Source organism: Podarcis raffonei, chromosome 17 (genome assembly GCF_027172205.1).
Source record: "Podarcis raffonei isolate rPodRaf1 chromosome 17, rPodRaf1.pri, whole genome shotgun sequence".
NCBI lineage: Eukaryota > Metazoa > Chordata > Lepidosauria > Squamata > Lacertidae > Podarcis > Podarcis raffonei.
The window spans coordinates 31,802,892-31,829,318 of NC_070618.1; the positions used below are offsets into that span (position 1 = coordinate 31,802,892).

General features: G+C 45.6%; 1 protein-coding gene across 8 annotated transcripts in view; it reads right to left on the minus strand.

Annotated features, from left to right (window-relative positions):
* Window positions 1-10,116: 10,116 nt before the first annotated feature.
* DOCK6 (dedicator of cytokinesis 6) overlaps window positions 10,117-26,427 on the minus strand; it is a 103,981-nt gene continuing 87,670 nt past the window's right edge. For all 8 annotated transcript variants that reach the window (XM_053372183.1, XM_053372177.1, XM_053372184.1 and 5 more), the window contains 7 exons: window positions 21,591-21,716; window positions 19,329-19,418; window positions 18,344-18,580; window positions 16,094-16,237; window positions 15,676-15,782; window positions 11,786-11,953; window positions 10,117-10,579 (listed from right to left, as the gene is read on the minus strand). In XM_053372183.1, the coding sequence (XP_053228158.1) occupies window positions 10,537-10,579; window positions 11,786-11,953; window positions 15,676-15,782; window positions 16,094-16,237; window positions 18,344-18,580; window positions 19,329-19,418; window positions 21,591-21,716 (915 nt within the window). In that variant the 3' untranslated portion in view covers window positions 10,117-10,536. The remainder of the gene's footprint in view (window positions 10,580-11,785; window positions 11,954-15,675; window positions 15,783-16,093; window positions 16,238-18,343; window positions 18,581-19,328; window positions 19,419-21,590; window positions 21,717-26,427) is intronic.

The following is a 26,427-nucleotide window of genomic DNA, read 5'->3' on the forward strand; positions in this document are numbered from 1 at the left end:
GGCTTAGTCATGCTGGCCACATGACCCGGAAGCTGTACGGCGGCTCCCTCGGCCAATAAAGTGAGATGAGCACCGTAACCCCAGAGTCGGTCACGACTGGACCTAATGGTCAGGGGTACCTTTACACATCAGGCCTAGCCAGCATGGCCAATGGCTCATGGCCAAGAATGATGGCAGCTGCAAGTCCAGGAACCTCTGGAGGGACCATGGGTTCCTCACGCCTGCAGAATCTGCTGTGCACTTGAGAATTGTGGGCACTCTGGCAAGATGCATTTAAAAGGGAGAGAAACGACACAAGGCATGTATATGGGTGGGACCTTCCTCCTCAATTCATGCTGATGGTAAGGAACTTTCTGCCCAACCCTTAACTGAGCCAGGACAACTTCCTTCTTTCAGTCCTTAATGCATCTGACCATAATTGAAGTCGTGGCTTCAGGTCAACAAGCTTGTTGGTCTGGTCTCCTCACAGCTTCTCACAAGCTGGGAGGTAGATCAGCTGGCAGAAGTCCCCTGAGTCACAAAATAGTCCCTGTAGGCCTTTTAATGGCCTGGTCTTTCCTGTAAAGATTTCCAATTCCATTACATCTGTGATATTCAGCGGTTGCCCCAAACACAGAGCTCTGCAGACATCGAAGAAGGGAGAGCGTGGGCAGTCTCGTGATTTGGATAACCGTTCAGTTCCTCCCAGCCAGTCGCCGGCAGCTAGCATGCCTATGTATCAGAGCAGTTCCTCTTGAGCTCACCCCATGGGGATTGTGGTGGGGCAGCTCCCCCCTCCTTTTATCGATACATTGGTAGTGGGTAGGAGAGAGTTGGGGCAGCAGGCAGGAAGTGGTCACCCCATGAGTGTCGCCCAAAGGGAGGGCACAGATTGAGCAGACAGCTGCTAGGAAGTGATTCATTCAATAACAGAGGAGGAGAGAAAATAACATGAGCAAATGACATGCTCATGTTACATTGGGTGTCATTCTGGCACAGGTTTGGAGGGGATCCCAACTTTTGTAGTTCGTAGTTAATAAGCCTGTCGTTCCTTCAGGAAGAACAAGAGCATTTACTGTAGAAATCGCAGTGGGGCTAAAAAGTGACAAGTCTACCTTATAGCATCCATCTATATTTCTAAATATACACAGCGGGTGGCGCTGTGGGTAAAAGCCTCAGCACCTAGGGCTTGCCGATCGAAAGGTCGGCGGTTCGAATCCCCGCGGTGGGGTGCGCTCCCGTTGCTCGGTCCCAGCGCCTGCCAACCTAGCAGTTCGAAAGCACCTCCGGGTGCAAGTAGATAAATAGGGACCGCTTTCTAGCAGGAAGGTAAACGGCGTTTCTGTGTGCGGCTCTGGCTCGCCAGAGCAGCGATGTCACGCTGGCCACGTGACCCGGAAGTGTCTCCGGACAGCACTGGCCCCCGGCCTCTTGAGTGAGATGGGCGCACAACCCTAGAGTCTGTCAAGACTGGCCCGTACGGGCAGGGGTACCTTTACCTTTACCTTTTTATATTTCTAAACACACTTTCATGAAAGGAGTGAACATGCCCTCCTACATTTCTCCAATGAAAATAGGGACATCCTAAGGGAAAATGGGACATTCCAGGATCAAATATGGAACCAGGAAAGCTTCTCTAAATCAGGGATGCCCCTGGAAAATAAGGACACTTGGAGGGTCTGAGAAGAAAGCTGGTTGAGCCTCTCCACCCTCACGAAGAATACTATGCAGTACATGTCCCCAGATTAAAATCTGAGTTTCCTGGAGTGATTTCTGCTATCACAGTGGTGGTTCCTGAAGTTCTGGGCTGAAATGGCTACCATAAAGCAGATTAGTGTATCTGGGGACGTTCCCCATTACACACAATGCCTTCTAAGCAGTCATGTCCACTAGGCTACATGACCTAATCTTATGGGCCATGGATTCCAGGGAGATTTCCTGCTTTCCTTCCAAACCAGCATGTTTAAGATTGCAGCCTAAAGATTGTTAGGGTAGGGTGTGGCTTCCCACTTATTCAAAACCAAGGACCTGTTTTCTAAAAACATCCTCGACAAATATGGAAATCACTGGCAATGCTGTTTTCTCTTCCTTGGTGCTTTGCTTTGTTTTTTTCAGTCAGTGGTTAGGACAGAGGGAGGCATGATATTCCAGCTTTCAGGCAGGGGCGGAGGAAGGGGGATGCAGTGGGTGTGGGCCGCCCCGGGTGTCACCACTGAGGAGGGTGACAAAATGCCAGGCGGCACTCACCGTGGGGCCTGCAGTGTGCCCGAGCCACCGCGTCTCTCTTGGGAAAGACAGGGTGGCTTGGGCGCGCGCAGGATCTGTTCGCCCGAGTGGCTTCCTCTGCCGCTGCTTTCAGGACAGACATCTGTTATGAAGTACACCCAAAAAATCCAGCTTTTGCTACGGTAGCCTTCACCTGAAAAGGAAGCTCAATTTTGTCCTGAGGAAACGCAAGTACACTACATTCCCAGCAAGTTGAGTTGCAACACCTCCTGCTAAATCCTTGGGTTGCTCTCTCCTGCACATCAGCCTCTGTTATCATTTGTACATTTAAAGCAAACAAAAGAACATTGGGCTCCTTCTAGAAGTGTTATGCAAGGTAAGGTAAAGGTAAAGGGACCCCTGACCATTAGGTCCAGTCGTGGCCGACTCTGGGGTTGCGGCACTCATCTCGCTTTACTGGCCGAGGGAGCCGGCGTACAGCTTCCGGGTCATGTGGCCAGCATGACTAAACCAATTCTGGCGAACCAGAGCAGCGCATGGAAACGCCGTTTACCTTCCTGCCAGAGCGGTACTATTTATCTACTTGCAGTTTGATGTGCTTTCGAACTGCTAGGTTGGCAGGAGCTGGGACCGAGCAACAGGAGCTCACCCCGTCACAGGGATTCAAACCGCCGACCTTCTGATCAGCAAGTCCTAGGCTCTCTGGTTTAACCCACAGTGCCATCCGCGTCCCAGTTACGCAAGGTACGATCACCTAAAATGTCACTCCTTTTTTTGCAACTAATCAAATAGTTTCAATGGTCTGAGGTTCTCACCAAATGAGCCCAAAGGGTATGCCAATCTCTTTCTTCCCATCCCACCTGTAAAGCGAAATAAGATGCATTTTTTGGAAGTCATTTCCCTAGCACTTAGGATGCCTTCTTCTTGGCTGGCACCATTTGAAAACTTTTAACGCCCACTCACTGCCAGGAAGTCAGGATTAGCAATATTTGTCTTTAAGTGCATCTTGAACATAAAAAGTGATGCATTTCACCTTATCAACGGGGAATCTTTGGAGTCCCTAAGGATATATAATTCTTTCCACATTTCCTGTTCCTCACCCCACCCTGTTGTCTTGGGGGGTGGGGTGGGAATCAGCTCTCTCTCCTCCTTATCTGTGCTCATTCCCTCTTTCCACTGTTTTTCAGCCCCAAAACTCAAATCCTCCTTCCCTCACTATCTGTAGCCACTCACTACAAAAACTGGGCTTTTATTCTCAGCTGTTACCCCAAAGTCTCCTCCTGGCTCTCTTCTGGTTCTCACCTAACAACTTTCCGAAAGCCAGAGTCATAGCTACCATGTGGGACGCTAGCTGGGTTTTCTTTTGCCCTGGGTGAAGCCTCCAGAGGGTTACCATTGAGGCTCCCAGCCTGTGTGTGTGCATATCCTGGTTTTTGGGTGTAAAAATGGCGTCATGGGTGAATTTTGCCAAATTGGCAAAATGTCAGAGAATACCCGGATGTATGGCAATGCGATGGAAAAAGCAGTGGAAACAGCTCAAAGCACATAAAATCACTATTTTTTGCAGGTATCAGGAATTTTTACTTTTTGAAATATGGCAACCCTATGGGGGGGTGTACCAAACCGGGTCTTTTACCCGAATGAAATAAAGCCTAGATTTGCCTCTGCCAAAACTCTCCAAAATTGCTACCCAAACTCCCTTCTCCTTTTCTGAATCCCTTGTTCCAAAACAAGCAGATCCTTCAGTCTAATCTTCCCTGTTCTCTCATTCAGCCAACATCACCCCACCACCACCCTACCCCCGCCCCATTTCTCTTTCCTTACTTTTTCTCTGTTTTCAGGCATGTTTTTGGAACAATTGGTTTTTAACTCTTTCCTCTGTTCAAACATCTTTGGTAAGTATGTTACTTCCCTTTTTGATACAATAAAAATTGACATTTGATCTTTCTGTTGCCCTTGCGGTGCCAAATTCTGTAGCGCATCCAGGTCTCCACGATAAAAAGATTCCAAAATATTACAGACAGATTCATGATGAAGGTTAAAGGTTATCAAGGGCCAAATAAAGGTTATCAAGGGCCAGGTCTTCAAATAAAAATATCTTGAAGGTCCCAGGCCACAGAGAAGTTAGGCTGGCCTCAACTAGAGCCAGGGCTTTTTCAGCTGTGGCTCCGACCTGGTGGAACACTCTGTCACAAGAGACTAGGGCCCTGCGGGACTTGACATCTTTCCGCAGGGCCTGCAAGACAGAGCTTTTCAACCAGGCCTTTGGCCAGGGCACAGCCTGACTCCCTCCCTCGGCAATCTTCGCGGAGCTCTGGCCCAATGGTGGCCAGTGGCTTGAATTTAATTAATTTTAATTTTAAATTTAAATTTAATTTCGGCTGGGGAGGGCGGGATATAAATAAAATTTATTATTATTATTATTATTATTATTATTATTATTATTATTATTATGGCTATGTTCAGAGGCCATGTACTGCACTCTCGGGGTCTGCTTTTGAGAAAGAGGAGAGCTTGTTTACATGAACAAGGAGGTGATAAGTGAAGCAGGTGAATCCATTCACCATCTCTCAACCTTCCCACTTAGCACCCTTTAAAGCACCCTTTTAGCAGCATGCTGATTTTTTAGTTGATTTTAAAAATTTGCACTAACATGCCTTTTCACCTATGGTTAGTTTTAAAATATTCAGAAATCCCGCACAATAGTGGAGTGGTTAAACGAAAAAGCATTTTAGCATACATTTTCAAAAATGGACTATTTTTAAATCCCCCAGTGTTCAATTACCATAAAAAAGCTTTTAGCTTGTTTGGTGTTGCTGTTGTTTTTAAGGGGGGGGGGGAAGGTTAAATTGCAAAACATTGCCTCCCTAAAAAGTGCTCCAGCAGTGCAAATTAAAAAGCGACTGAGATTGTATTGTGAAGTGAATTTGCTCTTCCCCACCCAGATGGGTGTCAAATATCCACTAGTGTGAATGAAATATAATGAGATGTACACAGGGGAGAAAGAGAAGAGAAAAACCTAACTCTCCTCCATAATTAAGTGTGGAAAGTAAATTACACCCCTGCCAAAGTCTCACACTGACAAGGGAGTGCTAAGAGCCATTGGTTTGGTCTATCACCCAGTAACAGGCAGAGGGTTCTGTATGTGATGGCTTAAGAGGAAGCAAGAGAGACCAAGAGAGACTCACACATCTATACATGCTTGGTTTAGGCATGTGGAAAATAATCCCCTTCTGACAGTCCTCCTCTGCTTGGCTTTTCAAAGAGGACATTTCCATCACCCACTGTGGAACAAAGGACCTTGCGGAAGCATGTCCCTGTCCCATTCTGCTGATGCAATATGAAAGGGTTCATGGAACAAGGTAAAAAGGTAAAGGACCCCTGGACAGTTAAGTCCAATCAGATGAGACTATGGGGTTGCGGCGCTCATCTCACTTTCAGGCAGAGGGAGCCAGTGTTTGTCCACGGACAGCTTGCCGGGTCATGTGGCCAGCATGACTAAACTGCTTCTGGCACAACGGAACACCGTGACGGAAACCAGAGCACACAGAAATGCTGTTTACCTTCCCACCGCAGCGGTACCTATTTATCTACTTGCACTGGTGTGCTTTTGAACTGCTAGGTTGGCAGGAGCTGGGACAGAGCAACAGGAGCTCACCCCCTCATTGGGATTCGAACTGCCAAACTTCTGATCGGCAAGCCCAAGAGACTCAGTGGTTTAGATCACAGCACCACCAGCGTCCCCTGGTTCGTGGAATAAGAGGGGGTCAAAAGGAGTCCATAGTCCTTTCACCCCTGCTTTGTTTTTAAACCACAATTACCCCATTTAAAGACAAATTACTAATTTTGACATTACCTTCTGTCCCCATTAGCAGGGAGTCACCGCAGTTACAAATTTCTGAGCAAAGGCCTTTGTAGTGGAAAGCTCACATTTCTGCAGATATTCTCCTATTCTCTCTCAGTCTAGACATGGATGCTGGCGCTTCTGGCTTTTAAAGTAATTTGTGCAGTGGGGGGGGGGGGGGAGTAACACAGGTTGTGTGTGAACCCAAACAACTGTTCTATTCTGAGCTGCCTTAGCAAAGCGCTTCCTTCACTGTTCTGTTTTATTTCTGCTAAGATAATCAGACAAGGACAAGATGCTATTTTCTGCTTTTGCTGTAAACATCCCAAAGTCATGGGGTTCCCATTAAATGTTCTGGGCCAGCAATACTAACTCCTGCAAAAACCAGGAGGCCCTCTCCAGATATGAAAGCATCCCTTCAGAATTACGCCAAGACATGCAAGGACCTCTCCAATTGGACACTGAGGTACTATTATAATAACAGACCCAGCCTCAGAGTACCGTACTTTTCCATCTATAAGACGCCCCTATGTAGAAGACGTCCCCTATTTTGGGGGACTCAAATTTAAGAAAATGGGGAGAGATGGCAGAGAGTTGTTGAGCTTTTTTGGGGAGGGATTACCCAGGGTTGCTAAGCTTTTTTGGGGGGGGGGGTTGCTGAAAATCGCTCACCCGCACGCATCACTAAATCCGCTCCTGTCCGTCCCATCGCCAACAGAAGCTGCAAATCGCACGCCCAACTGCTGGAGCATCAGCGAAACAACACCACTGATTGATGCAGCAACCAATAACAGCCATTGACAGCTGTGGCGGCTGCCAATCAAATGTCTACCCTATGCACTATCCATGTATAAGACAACACCCACTTCTTAGAAAAAAACCTAGTCTTATACACAGAAAAGTACGGTATTTGCTGTCCACGTTCCCGACACATGAGTAGCCCCCTTCTGGGGCTTTGCCATTAGCCTCCTGTCCTTCTATTACACTTTCACAATTCAAGCGTTCTTAACAGGGGGATTTCTTCTTCCCTTCACCCATTTCCAGTGCATAATAGCTTCATATCAGCCCAGTTTTCCCAATGCAGCAAAACATCAGCTGCCCACCTGGGCTGTGGCCTGGATGCTCATTAAAAACAGTGAAGAGCCTTGTGGCACCTGTATATATTTATTATGGAATAGACTACAACCCATGAGAAGGGTTCATCAAGAAGTGTGATCTTGAGTTACAGGTATATGCATAGACACACTTTGTTGTTTCTAATGCAAAAAGCTGGCACAGTTACTGCTCTGGAAACCATGAAAGCACTGAAGTGCCATGGATAGTCTAGTGTGATTACAGAGCCCACAGTGTGCCAATAGGTTTGCATGGCAGCTTCAATGATGAAAGTTCCTTGTACTCTTTTCTTTTCAAATTGCCTGTGTGCTAGGTACCCCCAGCACTCTCCTGTGGGATTTCATGTGGCTCACTTATCTTTTGGCTCAGCTCCTTCACCACCCTCTTCTTTCACTAGCTTGCTGGCCAGATGGTTTGCAAAAGCCCAGGCACAATTGCAAAACCAACCCATGGTCTGCAGACAAGGCCCACTGAGCACCAGCTACACCTTTGCCGTGCACCTGGGCACCAAACCCACACTGCTATTGGGAAACCTTGTCTGCAAGCTGGATCTTCCACCTCGGGATTCAAGCTCTTCCCATTGTAACTGTCAGCCCTCCTGCCCCACGTTGTTTTGTTTTGTTTGTTCCTGGGCAGCAGATTACCAAGGTGGTACTTGGGAATGCTTTGCATAACACATGCCTCTTCCATGTTAGTTTTTTTGCTTCATACTCCTCCTCCTCCTCTCTGGGCTTCCTTGTTTGCAAATGCCTCTCCTCAAAACAGTTCCTCTGCTTATTTTTCTAGGCCCCTGAATGCCCCATCCTTGGCATGGCAGCACTTGTGATTCAGAAACATTGGTGCAGGGAGGGCTAAAAGGCTGCACTAGAAATATAGCCAGGTTGCTGGAAAATACAGGCAGCCGAAGTTAAGTGTTTGCATTTGATAAATGTTTGGATTCAGAGCCATTGAGTTTTGTCAATGGCAGCAGAAAGGCTGTTTGTGGTGGTTAGAAAAACAAGTCTGTCAAAACAGAGAAGGAACAGGGATTAGGGGACAACAGCAGCCCTATCCCAAGGGTGTCCTAAAATTTCAAAGCACAAAGCAAACTCTGCCCACATCTGTGGGTTCTTGCTAACAATCAGGACCTAAAACTTGACCAGTTCAAAAATGGAAAGTTGGGTTCTCTGGATTCACTAGGCTCTTGGATTAGTTCTTGTACTCTGAAGTTTATGGCACAAGTGTAGCTAGTACAGATTCCTAGGTGACTTGAGTGTGAACAAATGACACAACCCTATTCATTAATAAGATCAGAATCAGTTTCTTTGGATTTTGTTTAATGGCATTATAAATAAAATGTTTACAAACTTCTCCACCAAGGAGCAAGACATACAGAAATCAAATCTCAGCTGCCTACCATTGGCCTGGCCATAGCACAAACATAGCATTTACCATGTAGCATTTACCATGTCCAGAATATCTGGCCTGGAGCAAGGTAAGAGGAGTGGAACTCTGATCCAGAGAGAAGGATATTTCTTAAACATGAGAATGTGACATTTTGAATCCCAACTGTTGCAGCTTTGGTTATAAGGAAGCAACTGAACTCTAGCACTTAGCTCCTTTTGTTAAGAAAGAGCACCAACCTTCTTTTTTTTTTTTAAGGGTCTTTGGGTGGTTATGTGACGGGGGTTACTGAGCAAGGGAGAGAAACAGTGGGAAGTTTCACCTGTTGGATTGGTCCAGTGCCTGTACGAATCTAAGAAAACCAAGAAGGAGAAACTTGGAACCGAATCAGCACCGCTTACACAAATCTGTTTGTTCTAGCTTGTTTTGCTTTCACCAAAAATGATGCTAAACTGAGCAAGGGAAAAAAAAATACTCAGTCCAAATCATGGAGTCCATACAGAAATATCATCTGGATTAATCCTATGTATGTGGATGAAATGCTCCCCATTGCTTTCAAGTAAATCTGGATTTACTCTCTCCAGTAGTAAAAACACAAGAGCATTTTGCCATTGCCCTCGATCCTCAAATCATGCCCTATTAAAGAAAGCAGAATACAACCATTTCTCCCAAATACACTTTGCTCTGCCACTATGGGCAGGGGCTAATCACTACTACCCCAGGAGAAGGATGTTCATTCCTATGAGTGAGATCAAAGTCTAAACTCAACTTGAGCCTGCAGCGGTGATTTTCCTTCACTACCGCTTGCTTGGGAAGGTGGAGGAGAGGCACTGACGAAGGTGAGGGATGCTCACAGTTCATTCATCCTCTTAACGAACAAATGCACACACAGCCCCTCCCCCATGGCATTTTGGGGGCGGAAGGAGGGGAACAGAACTCCTCTGCTCACTCTAGAAGGCACTGCTGTGATCAAGTGTGTGTGCAAATACTAGCCCCTGCCTCCGAAAGGGTAGAGCAAGAGGCATGTGAAACAGGGAAGGGTCTTTGGCCCGTGCTGCAAGTGAGGAAGCTGAGGGTCCCAGAAGGCAGTTGGCAGAAGGCCATCTCTTGGTGACCAGCTACATGAAAACCGGCAGTCAGGAGCTCCTGGGAAGGGGCTGGAGGGAAGAGAGGAGGGAGTATGGGGTCAGGACTCCTGGGTTTCAGCCCAAGCACTGGGTGGACATATCAAGCTCTTAGTGCAAGAGGACTTGTTCACCTCCAAAGGTGAGAAGCGAACCCAGGTGTCCTAGGTTTCAGCCCCCTAACTCAACCTCAGAGACCACTGCCTCTCTCTCTTCTCCTCACCCTCTCCAGTCAGGAATGGGAACAAGAACTTGGTCCTGTCATTCTTGTTGATTCATGAACAAATAGCTGGCAACTCTAAGGGGTTGGTAGCCAAAAACAAAACAAGAGAAAGGGGGAAACCTAGGTTTTTGGGCTGAGCCCAGCTGTCAAGACAGAAGACAACACAGAATCCACAGTGGGTGGGCCTCCAACTGCAACCATACCCAGAGTTTCAAATCTGGCTATTCTCTGTGGAAGTCAAAGGCCCATGAGAGCAAAAGCAAATCTTCAGTTCATCAGGGAAGAGGATCTGCAGATGGTCTCACAGCTGGGGTGCTTCATCGAGAAAGCTGTGGACTGCAAGGCTTCCTGAGGGTGGGGCACAGCTCTGAGCTGCACAAACGTGGGAGCCAGATCACTCCCACCGCCAGCTCCCACAGAGATGTCTCCTTCCTCTTGAAGTGTCTGACTGGCCCACATCCTGGAGAGAGCCTGGAATGACACGGGAGGGTACTCCAAGTCTCAGCGTTGGCCTCCCAGAACAGAGCAAGCAGCCTGTCATTCTGCTTGGCGGCAACCCTGGGGGATGCAAGGCTCAGTAGTTCCCTCCTGCGAATGGTCCCTGCAGTTTTTCAGGTGGTCCGTTCCAGCGGGGGCTTCCCTTTCTAGGCTTCAGTCTTCCGCAAACTCAGTCTGCTGAAGGAGTTTCTGGCAGGAGGAAACAAGCACAGCACAAGATTCAGAAGAAGAAAAACCATGTTCTGTAACTGGGGATTGGGAGGGAACGATAACAGCAGGGCAAATGGTTTCATCCTGAAGGTTCAGGCAGATAAGAAGACAGTACACATTTACTGTCCAAATCTAAGTCATCCTGAATGGATAAAAGCCACACTAGTAAAGCCCGAAGCACAGTTTCCAAAAAACTGCCACCTTTATAAAAGGTACAGAGCAAGCTGCCTATGCAAGCTCAAAAACCACCGGTCCACTTAGTTCAGTATTGTCTAAACCACTGAAGAGTCAAAGCCCCAAGGTATTTACACCTTAGAATTGGAGTGGGGTGGGCAGGCAGGTGGTCCTCCAGATAAATGATGTTGGAATCTAACTCCCATGTCGAAACCAGCATAGCCAATGGCCAAGGATGACGTGAGCTGTAAGTCCAGCAACTTCTATAGGCAGAGCTGCTGGTTAGCAAAACCTGCTAGGCTGAAACTATGCACATGAAGGAAGTGTCTGCACCAGCTATGTGCCGCAGTGCAGTATACTTGGGGGATGGGGAACGGCCCTTCAGAACTGGTGTACAGGATTGTGGGGACCCCAGAGGTTTTTTTTCCACTGTGCTGGTGAGCAGATGGCCCTGGGCTCTGCCTTAAGAGGCTGGTTGGGGTGCCCTTCTGGTGCCTTCCAACTCTATGAGCAGGGGCTGTGAGCAAGGACCAGGACCAAAACTTCCTTTTCCTAACAAACAAACAAAAACGACATAAATGGGATAAAGGAATAAAACCAACATTTAGCAGAAATTGCGGATAGACTTCCAGGTTCAGGAAGGAACATGTCCTTTAAAAAAATATGAAATTAAATGTATGGAGCTCATGCTGCAGTCTGTGTTTTCTTTCCAGACCTCCGGGCAAAATCTCAACAGGAGCTTCCTGTCCTGGGAAGCAGCACAAGGGCTTGGGAAGGTGCTTCCAGTTGATGGTGCCATGTCTGCAGAGAAACCCCAGTAGTCCTTTCTAGGCTTCTCATAAAGATCTTTGCTGAAGGGGGAAAGACAGAGGCCAAAAGGACGAGTAGGTGGCCAGTGGAATCCTGGCAGCTGTCACCACCAAAGTTGCCTGTGTGGTCTGATCGAAGCATCTTTGATCTGAGTCTCTGCTCACGGCCTTTTTCGGAATCTGCGCAAGAAGGTTTCCTCACCTGTGTGCAGAATGGGGGGCCAGAGGGGTGTAGAGTTGAGGGATCTTGCGGTTGAGAAGCGGGTGCAGGGCTTCCTTGAGGCGCTGGTAATTCCTCTCCAGCTCTCGGAGAAACTCCCGCTGGTCTGGTCCAATCAGCGTCTTGTTCTTGCGAAGGGCGTCTTCACACCTAAAAAAAGAGGAGTTTGGATTTGGATTTGATATCCCGCTTTATCACTACCCGAAGGAGTCTCAAAGCGGCTAACATTCTCCTTTCCCTTCCTCCCCCACAACAAACACTCTGTGAGGTGAGTGGGGCTGAGAGACTTCAGAGATGTGTGACTAGCCCAAGGTCACCCAGCAGCTGCATGTGGAGGAGCGGGGAAGCGAACCCGGTTCACCAGATTACGAGGCAACCGCTCTTAACCACTACACCACACTGGCAGCGAGTAAGAGGTTCGTGGTGGAACCAGCTCAGGGCTGACTTTAAGGAGTTGTCACTCACTCCAGGCACAGACTCCAGGCATAAAGTGCTGAAAAGCAGACCATCTAAATTTCCTTAGTTTAAAGAGAAGCACAACCAGGAATTAGAACTGTCAATCCTCTGGACAGAGGGGAGCTAGGTCTGTTCTCTGCCACAAGAAACCCCAGGACCATTCAGCCTCCTCAGATGATTCTTAAGCTGCTATCCTATGCTCACTTACTTGAGAGTAAGTCCCTCTGAACTCAATGGAACTTGCCTGAGTAGATATGCAGACAATTGAACCATTAATAAACTATAAATAACATCTTCATGGTATTTTTAAGCATTTAGAGGCTTAAAAATTACAGGATATTCTCTGAAGGCACCACCTTCTTAAAAAAGAGTGGTCATTCTTATTAGCAGCTATTAAACTGCTCTGGAAGTGGTTGCAGGGGGCAGAATATACGTTATCCAATTCAAGTAATGTTGAGTATGCTGGCAGTTAAAACACCCTCATTTTGTCAAGCTTCAGGCTTTAAGGTGCTGGTGAAACCACCATATTGATTTCTACTGATGATGTGTTGTGGTTTTCTTGTTGGACTGACTGATTTTAATGTTTTAAATGATTTTCTGGATTCTTGTATTTTGTTATTCTGCTAAGATGCCTTGGGGCATTTCAGGTGAAGGGCAGGATACTAGTCTAATGAGAAATATAATATAGGCAGCCGGCAGGTGCTTTCCGCAGTCTCCCCCTGCATTTACAATTAAGGAATAGGTAGCTTCATGAAAAATAATCCTACTTTCTCACCCCCCTCGCTCAACAAGAATTGCACCAAGATCATGCCGCTGGATGGCTCGGTTGGTTACAGTGCGATGCTGATAATGCCAAGGTTGCAGGTTTGATCCCCGTAAGGGACAGCAGCATATTCCTGCATTGCAGGGGGTTGGACTAGATGATCCTTGGGTTCCCTTCCAATTCTGTGAATACTAGTTCTACAGAACCCACAGTGGGAGTTGTCACAGATCAAAGTAGAGAACGAAACAGGAAAAAAGCCCCTTCCTGTTCAATGGCTGATGTGTGGGAATGGGATAGGATGTGGCAGGATTTAGATTAAATAAGTTAAAAACTAAAGTATTAGAGAAGAATTTAACACCAGTGGAAAAGGAAAGGTTTCAGAATGAAACAGGTTTAACTGTTGTTAAGAAAGTGAAATACCTAGGGATTAATATGACTGCGAAAAATTTGAATCTATTTAAAGACAACTATGAGAAATGTTGGTTAGAAGTTAAAAAAGATTTAGAAATTTGGTCTAATTTGAAGCTTTCCTTGTTGGGTTGAATTGCAGCTATAAAGATGAATGTTTTGCCAAAAATGTTATTTTTGTTTCAATCATTGCAAATTTTGGACAAGATGGATTGTTTCAAGAAGTGGCAGAGAGATATTTCTAGATTTGTCTGGCAGGGCAAGAAGCCCAGAATAAAGTTTAAAATACTAACTGATGTAAAGGAAAGAGGTGGATTTGCCCTGCCAGACCTTAAACTGTACTATGAATCAGCAGCTTTCTGCTGGTTGAAAGACTGGCTGCTTCTTGAGAACACAGACATTTTGGATTTAGAAGGTTTTAATAGCGTTTTTGGGTGGCATGCATATTTGTGGTACGACAAGGTTAAAGCACATAAAGCATTTAAAAACCATATTGTCAGGAAAGCACTGTTCAATGTCTGGATAAGATATAAAGATTTGTTGGAAAGCAAAACCCCAAGGTGGCTGTCGCCAATGGAAGCTAAGTCTCAGAAAAAGCTCAATATGGAGGCCAAATGGCCAAAATATTGGGAAATTTTGGAGCAAGAAGGTGACAAATTGAAATTGCAGAGTTTTGAGAAATTAAAAGATAAAGTGCGAGATTGGCTTCATTATTATCAAATAAGAGAGGCCTATAATTTGGACAAAAAAATTGGCTTCCAGGTGGAGAAATCAAAATTGGAAATAGAATTGTTAGAACCTAAATCCAAGATATTGTCAAGAATGTATAACTTGCTGTTAAAATGGAATACACAGGATGAAACGGTCAAACCAGCTATGATTAAATGGGCGCAGGACATAGGTCATAACATTATGTTTGCTGACTGGGAGCAGTTGTGGACCCCCGGTATGAAGTTTACGGCATGTAATGCCTTAAAGGAGAATATTATGAAAATGATTTACAGGTGGTACATGACCCCAGTTAAGCTTGCAAAAATTTATCACCTATCTGACAACAAGTGTTGGAAATGTAAAGAAGCTGAGGGAACATTCTTTCATCTTTGGTGGACTTGCCCAAAGGTTAAGGCTTACTGGGAAATGATCTATAATGAACTGAAGAAGGTACTTAAATTTACCTTTGCAAAGAAACCAGAGGCCTTCCTTTTGGGCATAGTCGGCCAATTGGTGCCAAAGAAAGACAGAACATTTTTCATGTACGCAACAATAGCAGCAAGAATACTTCTCGCTAAATATTGGAAGACACAAGATTTACCCACCGTGGAAGAGTGGCTGATGCAAGTGATTGACTATATGGAGATGGCAGAAATGACCGGCAGAATCCGTGACCAGGGAGAAGAGTTGATGGAAGAGGATTGGAAAAAGTTCAAGGATTATCTACAGAAATATTGTAAAATGTTTGAATGTTAAAATGATGTGGGATGTGAAGGTAACATGGCATTTGGGATATGGTTAAAAGAGCTATGAAAAAAGAATCTTAAAAAAGAGAAGGGGGGTATGACTAGAATAATATTATGTTAAAGTATATAAGGTGGAGTTAAGGACCAAGATAAGGGAAACTAGAGACATAATAAGCGGGAACATATAATTATAAATGAGGTTTGAAAGAGGGTTAGAATTTGCTGAATTTGACGGAATAAAGAGGAACACAAAAAAGGGAGATGTGAGGAGGTCAGGAAAGAGGGATATAGAACCTTGAAACTTAAAAGTGGATTTTTCTTTTTTCTCTTTTCTTTTCTTTTCTTTACTAAGTGTGTATTTTTTGTTTTCTGTTTTGATTTATGTGATTGTTTGATTTTTATGTTTTGTAAAAGCTTAATAAACATTTATTTAAAAAAAAAAGGAATGGGATAGGAAGTAATTTTTAGCCTAGCCCTCCATTTTCAAAGCATTCAGCATAAATTTAGACATTCAAATCTCCTGGAAAGAAGGTAAGCTAAATTTCCAACAGAAACTTCACATCCAACAAGATTCAAATTGCAACAGGAAGCTCTTGGCAGGGTGTTTAATTAAACACAGCAGGATGCCAGACATCAGCAGCCACAACAAAACGTACTAATAAGCAACCTCAATTCTCCGAAAAGGCACTTGAAGCAGAGCAAGATTGAGTGGATATATCCATGTAAGGGCGTTACAGGCGGAAAAGGATTTCAAGCTGCAGATTCAGGGCAGGTGTGCTGTGCAGTACCTCTTGGTGAAGTCCTTGAAGCAGAGCCTCAGCTTATTGTGGTGTCGGTAGAGCTTGGGGTCTTCGGGGATCTCAGCCAAAAATACTTGCGCCACCTCCAGAGGTCCCTGGAACACAAGGGGCTTGGGGTCAAGGAGAAGTCCTCCTACTGCCCTCCACATTGATTCTGACTCAGTAACTCACTCTTAGCTATCACAATGGCACCAAGGGTCTCCATCCTGTTTTCAGGCTCCCTTCCCCTACCCTCTACTTCCGTGTTAACCTGAACTCCTTACCCCCATCAGACCCAGGATTAATTTCTGTTCTCACCCCACGCCTGTGATCTGCTGACCCACAGTCTCAAGGGGTTTGCTACTTTGGCTGGAAGCTTCCCTTTCCCCCCAAATCGATCACTTATTCCCATTCCGTGGGCAACTACCTGGTTGACTATGGTGCCAACACATCCTTGCAGCACCATCTGCAACATCTTGGCATCAGGTGGATCTTGGTGGGTGGCAAAGGCCAGCTCCTGGGTCTTCTTCTGCATGTCCTCTATGGCCACCTCTATGGGAATGAGAATAATCTGGGGAGAAGAGACCAAACAACAGAAACACAGCTGAAGCGTCAGGAGATGGGCATGTGCCATTCATATAAAACCCTAAACAAGACATTCTGGGCCCAATCTAAATTCTGCATTTAAAAAAAAGGGCTCAGTTCAGCCAACTGTAAAAATTAAGCAAATTGAGTATATATACTGTACATCCAAGTCCCACTTAGCAAATGCAATACATTCCCAGGAAATTGAGCATTAACATAATAAGAGCATTATGGGAACTTTTCTAATCTGTGATCTCTCTACCTCTCCCTACCATGGCTTCTTCCTAAAATGGCTGCAGTCAACTAGCAAGAGAAAGACAAAGGAAAAACTGGTTTGTCCAATCTCTCCTGATTTTGATTTGTCCAATTTTGCTCTCCGTTGGCTCCCTCCATGCAGTGACAAACCTTGGGGTCTCAAATTTCAGCAGTGCCCTGTGCGATGCCAAAATTCAGTGGCCCCACCTCCTCTTGCCTTCCATTCTACATCATAATTGCAGCACCCCTTGTGACACCTCTGAACCCAGTGTGACTGAACTGCTCGCGCTCCCCTAAATCTGCCTCTGCTCCATGGTTTCTGCCTGGAAATGGCAGGCGCCAACCAGGAAAGCATAAACAAGCAAGGCAGATGGCGAACTCTGGCTGTTCAGATATCTGAATCAGCTATGCATGTAGCGAGGTCTGGGCATGATTCATTGTGTTTCGATAAGTGAATTTTGCATAATGAGCAAGCAGATCGTGGGACTCACATGTATACTTAGAAAGTTGAGGTCATTTTAATCTGTTTTATATTTTTATATGCTTTAAAGTATAGTTACGATTTCTTCTTTATTTCACTGTTTTATCTTTTGTAAACTGCTTTGAGGTTGTTGTTGTCTTAGTAATATAATCTTTTAAGTTACAGATAGGTAGCCGTGTTGGTCTGCCATAGTCAAAACAAAAATTTTTTTTCCTTCCAGTAGCACCTTAAAGACCAACTAAGTTAGTTCTTGGTATGAGCTTTCGTGTGCATGCACACTTCTTCAGATACACTTCAGATGTATCTGAAGAAGTGTGCATGCACACGAAAGCTCATACCAAGAACTAACTTAGTTGGTCTTTAAGGTGCTACTGGAAGGAAAATTTTGTTTTGTTTTGACTATAATCTTTTAAGAGTAACATGAAACAATACAAACAACAAATAATGGTATTGGTCACCAGAAACAAAAGACAGTCATAATATTTGTATGGCAGAAAATAATAGCAGCGTGTTAAGTTAAAGAACTATGCTTTGAGGTTTGTCTGTTTGTTTGTTTTACTTTCAAGTGGTGAATAAATTCCATGAAATATAAACAAACAAGTAAGTAACTAAGCAAGCAAGCAAGCAAGCATGGCTTCTCTTTTATAATTTATTCTGCAATGTTTATTATTTATTTTGAGTTTTGTCAGTCTCACAGACATTTTAGCAGAAATGTTGGATCCCACCCCACTGGAAAACATGTCACAGTTTTTCTGGTTTCTGAGATTGCAGAATGCATTGCTTACAAGCTCAGGGACTCAAAATGTGCTTTTGAATTTTTTTGAGAGTCTTGCTTAGCTGAATTTTTTCGCTTCTGTCAGGGAACTGCCATCAGTTCAGAGGCGAGAGGTGGAAGGGCAGTTGTGTTATAGGGAACCTCCGAAGATCTTGTGAAGCAGTTCCAGCAGGGAGGAGGTGCAGAGACCAGGAGATGCTAGGGAGAGCCTCAACACGAAGCCTGAGCAAAGCGGAGGGGAGAGAAGTACCCCTTTGCCAGCGCCCAGTCTGCGCAGTAGGTTTCGGCGCAGAGAGGGGAGGAGAAGGATGGGGGTCACACGGCTGTTATGCTGGGGGAGGTACAAGGACTGGCTACTCCCAGATTCTGCTAGCGATTAATCCAGACATGAACTTGCGACGCTCTGCACTGTAAATAGTTTGCACTAATAATAAAGCTGGAAAAGACAGGTTGGAGTCCTGCCTGTTTGCTCTCAAGCAACCACACCACCACCTGACAACTACACTATTTACTTCTGAGAATTGTAGCCCCCGCGGCTCCACACCCCATTCTCATATGCCTCCCCCCTCCCCCCAGAGTACCTCCTCTTTGTGGATGACATTGATGCGGGTCTTGATGTAGGGGAAAGCGTGGGAGGTGGTGAGCAGAGTCTTGCGCTTGAACTGCTCGTGCAGGTCGCCGTGCGCTCGCCCGTCCAGCGTGAAGGGAGTACAGAACATGAAAGTGCGCAGGTTGTAGTTCTTGTCAAAGTATGTGACACGATCCTTCAGCTCATACGTGTCGAAGAACGGCTCCACGTAAGTCAACTGGATGTAGGCCTGCGGCAAGGAAGACAACAAGGCGGCAGGGGCAGTCAGTAGAAAGCTGGGGCAGCATCACCTCATTCTCCTCTGCCACACAAGGGGTCTGCTTGTCCTGACTGTCATCTAAGCTACCAAACACACTGGGGCCAACGGACTATGGGAGAAAGCATCTCTTGATGCTACAAAGGCTGGACTACAGGTCCATGTCTCTGGTACTGCAGCAGCGGCAGTCCCCACAACATTGTAAGAAGGGCAACATTTTTACAGACTGTGCTTATAATGACTGCAGTCAGAGTGAAGCTCTCAGTAGTCTGCTGGTGGGCATGACTATCTGGAACTTCATTCTGGATGCAACAACGGCAGGAATTGCAGATAAAAATGACCTTAGCAGACTGTGGGAATAAAATGCTTTTACCTGCTGACAAAACTATTGCTATGGCATGGGTCACGCCATAATTTCAGCTTCCTATGAACAAGCCAAGGGTTATGGAAGTAGTGGGGAAATAAGAACCTATTTTAATTGTGATATACGGGGCAGGGAGAAGGAAGGTAGCCATTCAGCCTAGAATGAATAGCATGCATCAAATCTTGTAGAGATTTCTTTCCTTGCTGAACATGAGACACAATCCCAGACCACATGGGGCACAAGTCCCCCTCTTCCCTTTAGTTATTCCAGCCCAACAAAATTTGCAGACTAGTCCCTCAGCAGTGCCTGGCTTGCTAATGCATGGCACTCCCAACACATGATAAAGAGCGAAACTACCTTGTTAGGATCCAGCTTGGCTTTGTCCACAGGGTTGGAACCTTTGATGATTTCTACCATTTCATGCCCAAAGCGCTCAGTGTAAAACTCCTGCAAAGGGGAAGGGATACAGGGGAGTTCTTCAGAGCATGACAAAAGGGACAGAGATGAACATTTGGGCTTCTCCAGCCACTGAGACCAAGGAAAATTCCTTGCAGCTATCGTGGAGAGAGGCTTATTCTGTGCTTGCTTCTGAAGGGCAAACCAGAATTACCGTATTTTCGCTCTATAAGACGAACCAGACCATAAGACGCACCTAGTTTTTGGAGGAGGAAAACAAGGGGGGAAAATGTTCTGAATCCCAGAAGCCAGAACAGTTCTGGCTTCTGGCTTAGCCGCCCAGCCTGCTTTCACTCCATAAGACGCACACACATTTCCCCTTACTTTTTAGAAGGGAAGTGTGTCTTATAGAGCGAAAAATATGGTATGTGTGTTTTATTAAACGCTCACTAGCCAATTTGGGTATAAAGAAGGGGTAGGTAGGAGTCATTTTTCCTATCAAAGCGAGTGCATGGCAGACCCAGGCTGGGGGTGAGAAATAACTTGAATCATCTGAGTGTGGCAAGCAAGGCTTTCCTTTTCCATACCACATCCCAATGCTCAGTTTGATATACAAAGGAGACCCTACCGCAACTATGCTTTTGTCAAATAGGGAAGGATGCCTTTAAGAGACATATGCTCCCCTTGGTCCTCAGAGTAAATGGTGGGAAAAGCCCCGAGGACACCACGATCTGCATGGACAGGTGCCATGAATCAGCCCTGAGAAAGCAGTCAGCAGCCTCCATCAGAGCTGGCTCCAAAACCTCTTCCCTTTGGCTCTGCTTGGACTACAGCTGAGCGACACCTTTGCCAAAAGCCACAGCTGCCTTGGATAAAGTGAGGGAGCTTTCAGTAAGAGGGATTGTGAAGGGAAGGGGTTGTGCATGTGTAGGAGTGAGTATGAGTCTTGCTTGTTGTAAGTCATAGCTTCCTCCCTCCTTCAACACTGCGTTAGCCAAGTTAATTGCTGTACCATCTTGGCAAAACAAGGAGAAGAGACAGGTTGAATCCATGCAAATACAGTGGTACCTCAGATTACATACACTTCAGGTTATATACGCTTCAGGTTACAGACTCCACTAACCCAGAAATATTACCTCGGGTTAAGAACTTTGCTTCAGAATGAGAACAGAAATCGTGCAGCGGCAGCAGGAGGTCCCATTAGCTAAAGTGGTGCTTCAGGTCAAGAACAGTTTCAGGTTAAGAACGGACCTCTGGAACGAATTAAGTACTTAACCTGAGGTACCACTGTACAGGGGTCAAACATTAGCGGAACATCCCACCCCAACTAAGTGCAAACTCTTGTAGGTAGTTGAGAGTAAAGGCTATTATTTCACATATGATGGAATCCCCACATGGAAATGTAACTGAGCTGAGTGCATCTTTCCTTCTATCTACCTTGGCTCCCCTGGCTTTCATTGCCTCCCTCAGTGTCTAATCTGAGTGCCTCTGGGCAGCAGAATCTATCTTCTTTGCTTGTTATCGTGTAGACCACCATGTACTCTGATGATGTCATCTAAACAACAACTTGTGGGTTCCCTGCATGTAGAATATCTGAGCTGCATACATGTGCTTGAAAGCCAAGCCTAGCAGCATCTTCTCAGCACATTTATGCCAGGTATTTTTGACCTGTCCATCTCCTACATCGTCCCCACTTCCCCCAACGAAAATGTTGCATTACTTCTCTATTAGCCTTTTGGTGCCTGTTATTATGATGATTATTTTATTATTAGGCTGTCTGTCATTATGTGTTTTACCATGTTTTTATTACGTTTTTTATAATTGATGTTCTGTAACATATTTTTAATGTTGTACACCGCCCTGGGACCTTTTCATAAAGGGTGGTATATAAACTAAATAATTAATAATGATAATAAATAAAAATATTGATGAAGACATTCCTCTTTCAACAAGTCTTCTAAAATCTTTATCCTAGTTGGAATCTGTCCCGGATACAAATTGCTTTTGTGATTGTTTTTTAGACTGCTTTTGTATTTATAGTTGTTGTTGTTTTTATAAAAAAAGTTTTTATATGCTATTTATTTTAAAAAAGTGTTTTTATATGAAACTGTTGTATATGTAAATTGCTTCGAGAAGCACTTCAATGACGACATGAATGACCAAACTGACTCTCAACCTTCATGCTTGATCCGTACCTCTTTTCAATGATGTTTTAACTCTTACCTCAAGCCGGTGAGAGATCTCAGCCAGCTTGGTGATGGAGGGTTCCTTGTAAACAAACTCTTGTTCATCCAAATCCCCAAACTTGCAGCCATAAAAACCAACTCGGAAATACGTTCCAAACATTCTCTTAAGTGATCTGCATGGTAAGAGTTAAGATAACCGAGACACAAATCAGGCAGGTAACTTGAATGCTGACTCTAAAGCCCCAGTAAGCACGGCTTACTAAATCAACCACCAAAATACCTGCCCTATTCCCAACCACTTCTCTCCCTGGAGGCTTCCATGTGCACTATGGGTGAATCTGGTGCTTGAGATCCAGGAAGCCTACGTTCATATTCCCACTGTCATTGAGTCCATAAAGAACCAACTCAATCACCACTGGGTTCACAATGTGCTTTAGTGATCTTTGCCTGGGGTTAAATCACAAAATCTGCACCAGTGACCCCACCTGAAATACAGTTGCTACAGTTTTAGAATCTCCCCTGAAACCTCCACCTCAATTCCTGTACAGTGGTACCTCAGGTTACAGACACTTCAGGTTACAGACTCTGCTAACCCAGAAATAGTACCTCGGGTTAAGAACTTTGCTTCAGGATGAGAACAGAAATCATGCTCCGAAGGCACGGCAGCAGTGGGAGGCCCCATTAGCTAAAGTGGTGCTTCAGGTTAAGAACAGTTTCAGGTTAAGAACGGACCTCCGGAACTAATTAAGCACTTAACCCGAGGTACCACTGTAAGGTGAAAGTAGTTCTCCTTAATACACACACAAATGAACCAGACCACTGCTCCCCAAGACAAAATTTCAAGAAGTGCACTCCAACTTACCAAATCAGGCCAGCAGGACCACAAGCAGATGGCAAAGTTGAAAGAGAAGCAAAATAAGAAAAAAAGAAGTTAGAAAGAGTACGGCAGCTACTAGAACACAGCAACTGTCCAAAGGGGGTGGGTAAGTGGAGGGCAGCTGGACTGTTTCCATTTATTTTTTTGTTCTACAAAGTTCAAAATACCACTTCATCTCTAACAGCTGCTGTAATCCCTACAACTGTGTACAGAAAATTCTCTCCAGAAATCTCTCAGTTGTACTGCAGAATTATCATTACCTGCTGTGTGCTATTTTCTCCCCTCTCCCACCATACTCCCTGTCCAAATTGGTCTGACAGGTCTCTGAGACATTTCAAGCAGTATCTGGGAAGAACCAAAACCTGCCCCCAGGAGCACAACCTGATATACCACAACAGATGTTTATACTGCCATGGCTAATATCCACAATAGCGCTGGTGATGAGTGGCACACCCTTCTATACTGATACATGCAATGCCCGAAGAAGTTGTGCTGACTCCTCTGGGTCTGGAAGAAGTAGGTGCAATTAAGCAAAAGCATTCCCTCTCAAAACTACAGTCATCAAGGCATTGCTGCTAGATCAGGGCTACAGCCACAGCAATGGTTAGGAGGACCTTGCTTCCATTTCTGCCCTAGAAATGACTGCCTGCACACAGCCCAAAACTGAACGAAATTGCCCCCTCCGCAGCATCATCACCTGTATTTCAAACATGCTCTGAGCATCTGCTTGACATTTATGGAACCACTTCTCCTGAAAATTCATCAGAGTCCTTTAAGAACAGGCCCGTCTTACTCATAGAGGCTAGTGGGGCGGGGCACCAGGGAACCAAGTTCTGGAGGGCGCCAGGCAAGGGTCCGGGGAACACTGAATGAGCGTGCTGAGCAAGGGTGCATGCACGGTTTTTCCCCTTTTAGCCTGCAGGCGCCAAATTCTGTGGGGCGCCAGAAGGATAAAAGGGAAAAAATGGAGCCAAAGCTCGGTGGGAGCGGCGCACACGCCCTCCCTCCCTCGCTCGCCGCAGGCCCGCTCACTCGGTGTGCTGCCTGCCATGGCCACCGTGGCACGAAGCAGCCAGCTGAGCTGGGTGGCCCTGCATCCAACCTCATTCCCCACCAGAGGAGCCGCCCTCCAGCCGCTGTCCGCCTCCTCCAGCCCTAAAAAAAGTTGACAACTCTGGGAAAGGGGGCGGGGCGCCAGATATGCTTAAGACGGCCCTGTTTAAGAAGCACTTGGTGACTGAGCTGGAGCTGTTTAAATCACTTCTATTTTAATGTTTCTGAGATATTCTATTACCTACCTCGAGCTTTCAGGGCAGTGGCAGGAGGACACCAATAAGTGGTGTCTTGGGGCCCCCTCCAAGGCAGGTGGCTGGCTTAGGGAAGCACAGACACTCTCATGTCTCCTCTCCCACATCCAAATACCAGCACCTTTCACTCCTGGACTCTTCCATGCATAGCACTTTCTCTCTCTCTCCCTGGAAAGTGGAGGGAGATCTGGGTTCGGAAGGCTTTGGCAGCCTTGTCTGCTAAATTGCATGGTGTGCACATGGGGAAATGCATTAATGATGCACACTATGCAACAGAACCCCACATAACTAGAACTAGACCCAGCTGCCTTAAGGCCATTTCCTGGCCCCTCTGCCACAGCCTAAACTGAGGCTGTTCCTGATCCCCTGATTCCTTGCCAAGCAAAGGCATCAGTGGGCTTTAGAATGGTGTCTTCCATTTTCAGGACCACTTCGGATATTACAGAGCGCGACGTAAATGTTCAGAGCGCGATGTAAGAGTGTGTCTGCTCTGCAGTGGTCATATAGAATAGCTTCACTGAAGTCCAAAATGAAAGCAAAGAAGACTTGCATGGTAGTTAAAGATGGACCAGCCTTCTCCACTATTCGTGCATCTCAATATCGCCACGTGATAACATGCATTTTCGGAGCACAGGTAGGATAAAGTTACTTCAAAACCAGTGCTTGGGGGGAAAGAGAAAGCTTGGGTAGATTTCCCCGTGGTCTGTATGCACTAGAAAAGGAAGCTGTACTGGTCTCAGAGGTAGGCTGTGTCAGCTAACGTCTATGTCAAGTATCCAGGCCTCAGTGCAGGCAAGATTTTAATCCAGTGGTTTGAAAAGCAAGTAGAGCAGAGGGACCAAGAGGTAGGTAGACAATCCAACCAAAAAGCCAGAGACATAGCCAGGTGGCATCTGCCAGCTGTAAGTTACCCAGACTCAGGGAATGAAACAAACTTCAAAGAAAGCAGTGGCTTGGGATTAGCTCTCCAGAATGGCCCTGATCCCTAAAGACCTGGAAGATTTTGGTATGTGGAGATAGCATCCCCATATGGACCACCTCTAATTCTCTTATCTGTCCAGTGACAGTAAGAAACAAAGAATTTATCTACTTGGCTCTTGTTCTGAGTCCCCACAACACCCAACAATGCAGTGTTTTTGTGATACTAAGAGGCTTAAAACGAGTGATGCTTCCCTTGTGGTCTATCTTTTCAGTGGAAAATCAGTTCTGGGACAGATAAAAGCTAACAAATACCAAACAGGTTAAGAACGTTAGGAACCTCTATTCCTAAAATCCTTTGGGTCCACTGTAGAGGTGCATGCTACGATGTCAACACAGCACTTCACTGCCAAAAAAAGCATTCCTTCCATTCTTTCACACTGTGCATGTTTGTTTTGAGTGGGGTGTGTGGGTGCATACATCTGAACACACACAAAACTCAGGACTGGGGTCCTGCTCTTAGTAATAAGACACGCTGGTGTACAAGAGTAATCTTTAAACCAGATGAAAGTTCTGCAAATGCACTAAATTTGCTTTGAGTATTTTAGTAGGCGAAGATAAGATTGCTAAATGAAAAATACTGAACTGTCTGGGAAGAGGCCTTCCTACTCAGGGAAGATAATGCTTTGGGACATTTTAATTTATATTTAAAAAGGCGAGAAAGGGATGTGGATAAAGAGTACCCCCCAACCATACTACACTGGAACAATCCAAGCTGAATACTGGGAAGATTCAGGAGAGACAAAAGCAAGCACTTCCTCACACAGTACGTACTGTAGTTAAATCATGACATTCACTCCCACAAAATGGGGAGTTGGCCACCAACGTACAAGGGCTTCAAAAGGGGATCTGACATATTCACAGGGAATAAGGCTATCAATGTCACTAGTCACAATGGCTATATATTATCTCTAGCATCGGAAGCTAGTATCTAGTCTCTTAATGACAGTCATTATGCCCTGCATGGGGGCCTTCTTGAGAGTGGCCCCAGCAGGCTTCCCTGTTCAGAACAGCTTTTAAGCACCTTGTTATTACCCAACTATGGGAGGGCTGAAATGAATGTGATTTGAGCCATTCTGCACTTTGAAGTCGTACTTTGATGTCTCCTTACTACATATATGCTTACTGCCTTGGCTCTGGTAAAGAGAAGTGCACATTGTAAATCTGGGTGTAAATTTTCAAACAAGCAAACAATTTTATTATTTGCAGTGCATTTTCTCAACCTGCTTAAATGGATGGCACCTGGTGCTGGATCATTTATTAACTCTGCTTGACAAAGGACTGCAAAAGTAGAAGTCACAACGACCCTAACCTATTACCTTAACAAAACCCTGTTATTCACTTGTGGATCTCATTATAGAGAAAAACTTCTGAGCATACACTTCCAGACCCCCAAATCATATGGGATGCAGGGAGCAGGTCTCTGGGCAGAGGTCACGGTCCCTAAGCAGCTGTTTTGAGAAATGGGTATGGGGAGAAGAGAATGGAAATGGCAGGGCAAGAAGAGTATGGCCAGGACAGCTCCTTCTCTCCACCCAACAACTGAAAGCAGTGAGTTAGCAGCAGGCACAGAGCTCTCCAGTTGCACACTATGCAAGGACCCACCAGGTGATGGAGGTGTCAGAGACGCCGCAGGAAGGGCCTCAGTAAAGCAGCAGGAAGAGGAGCGTGGACAGCACCAGCTGCAGGATATGTGGAAGGGGACAAAGGCC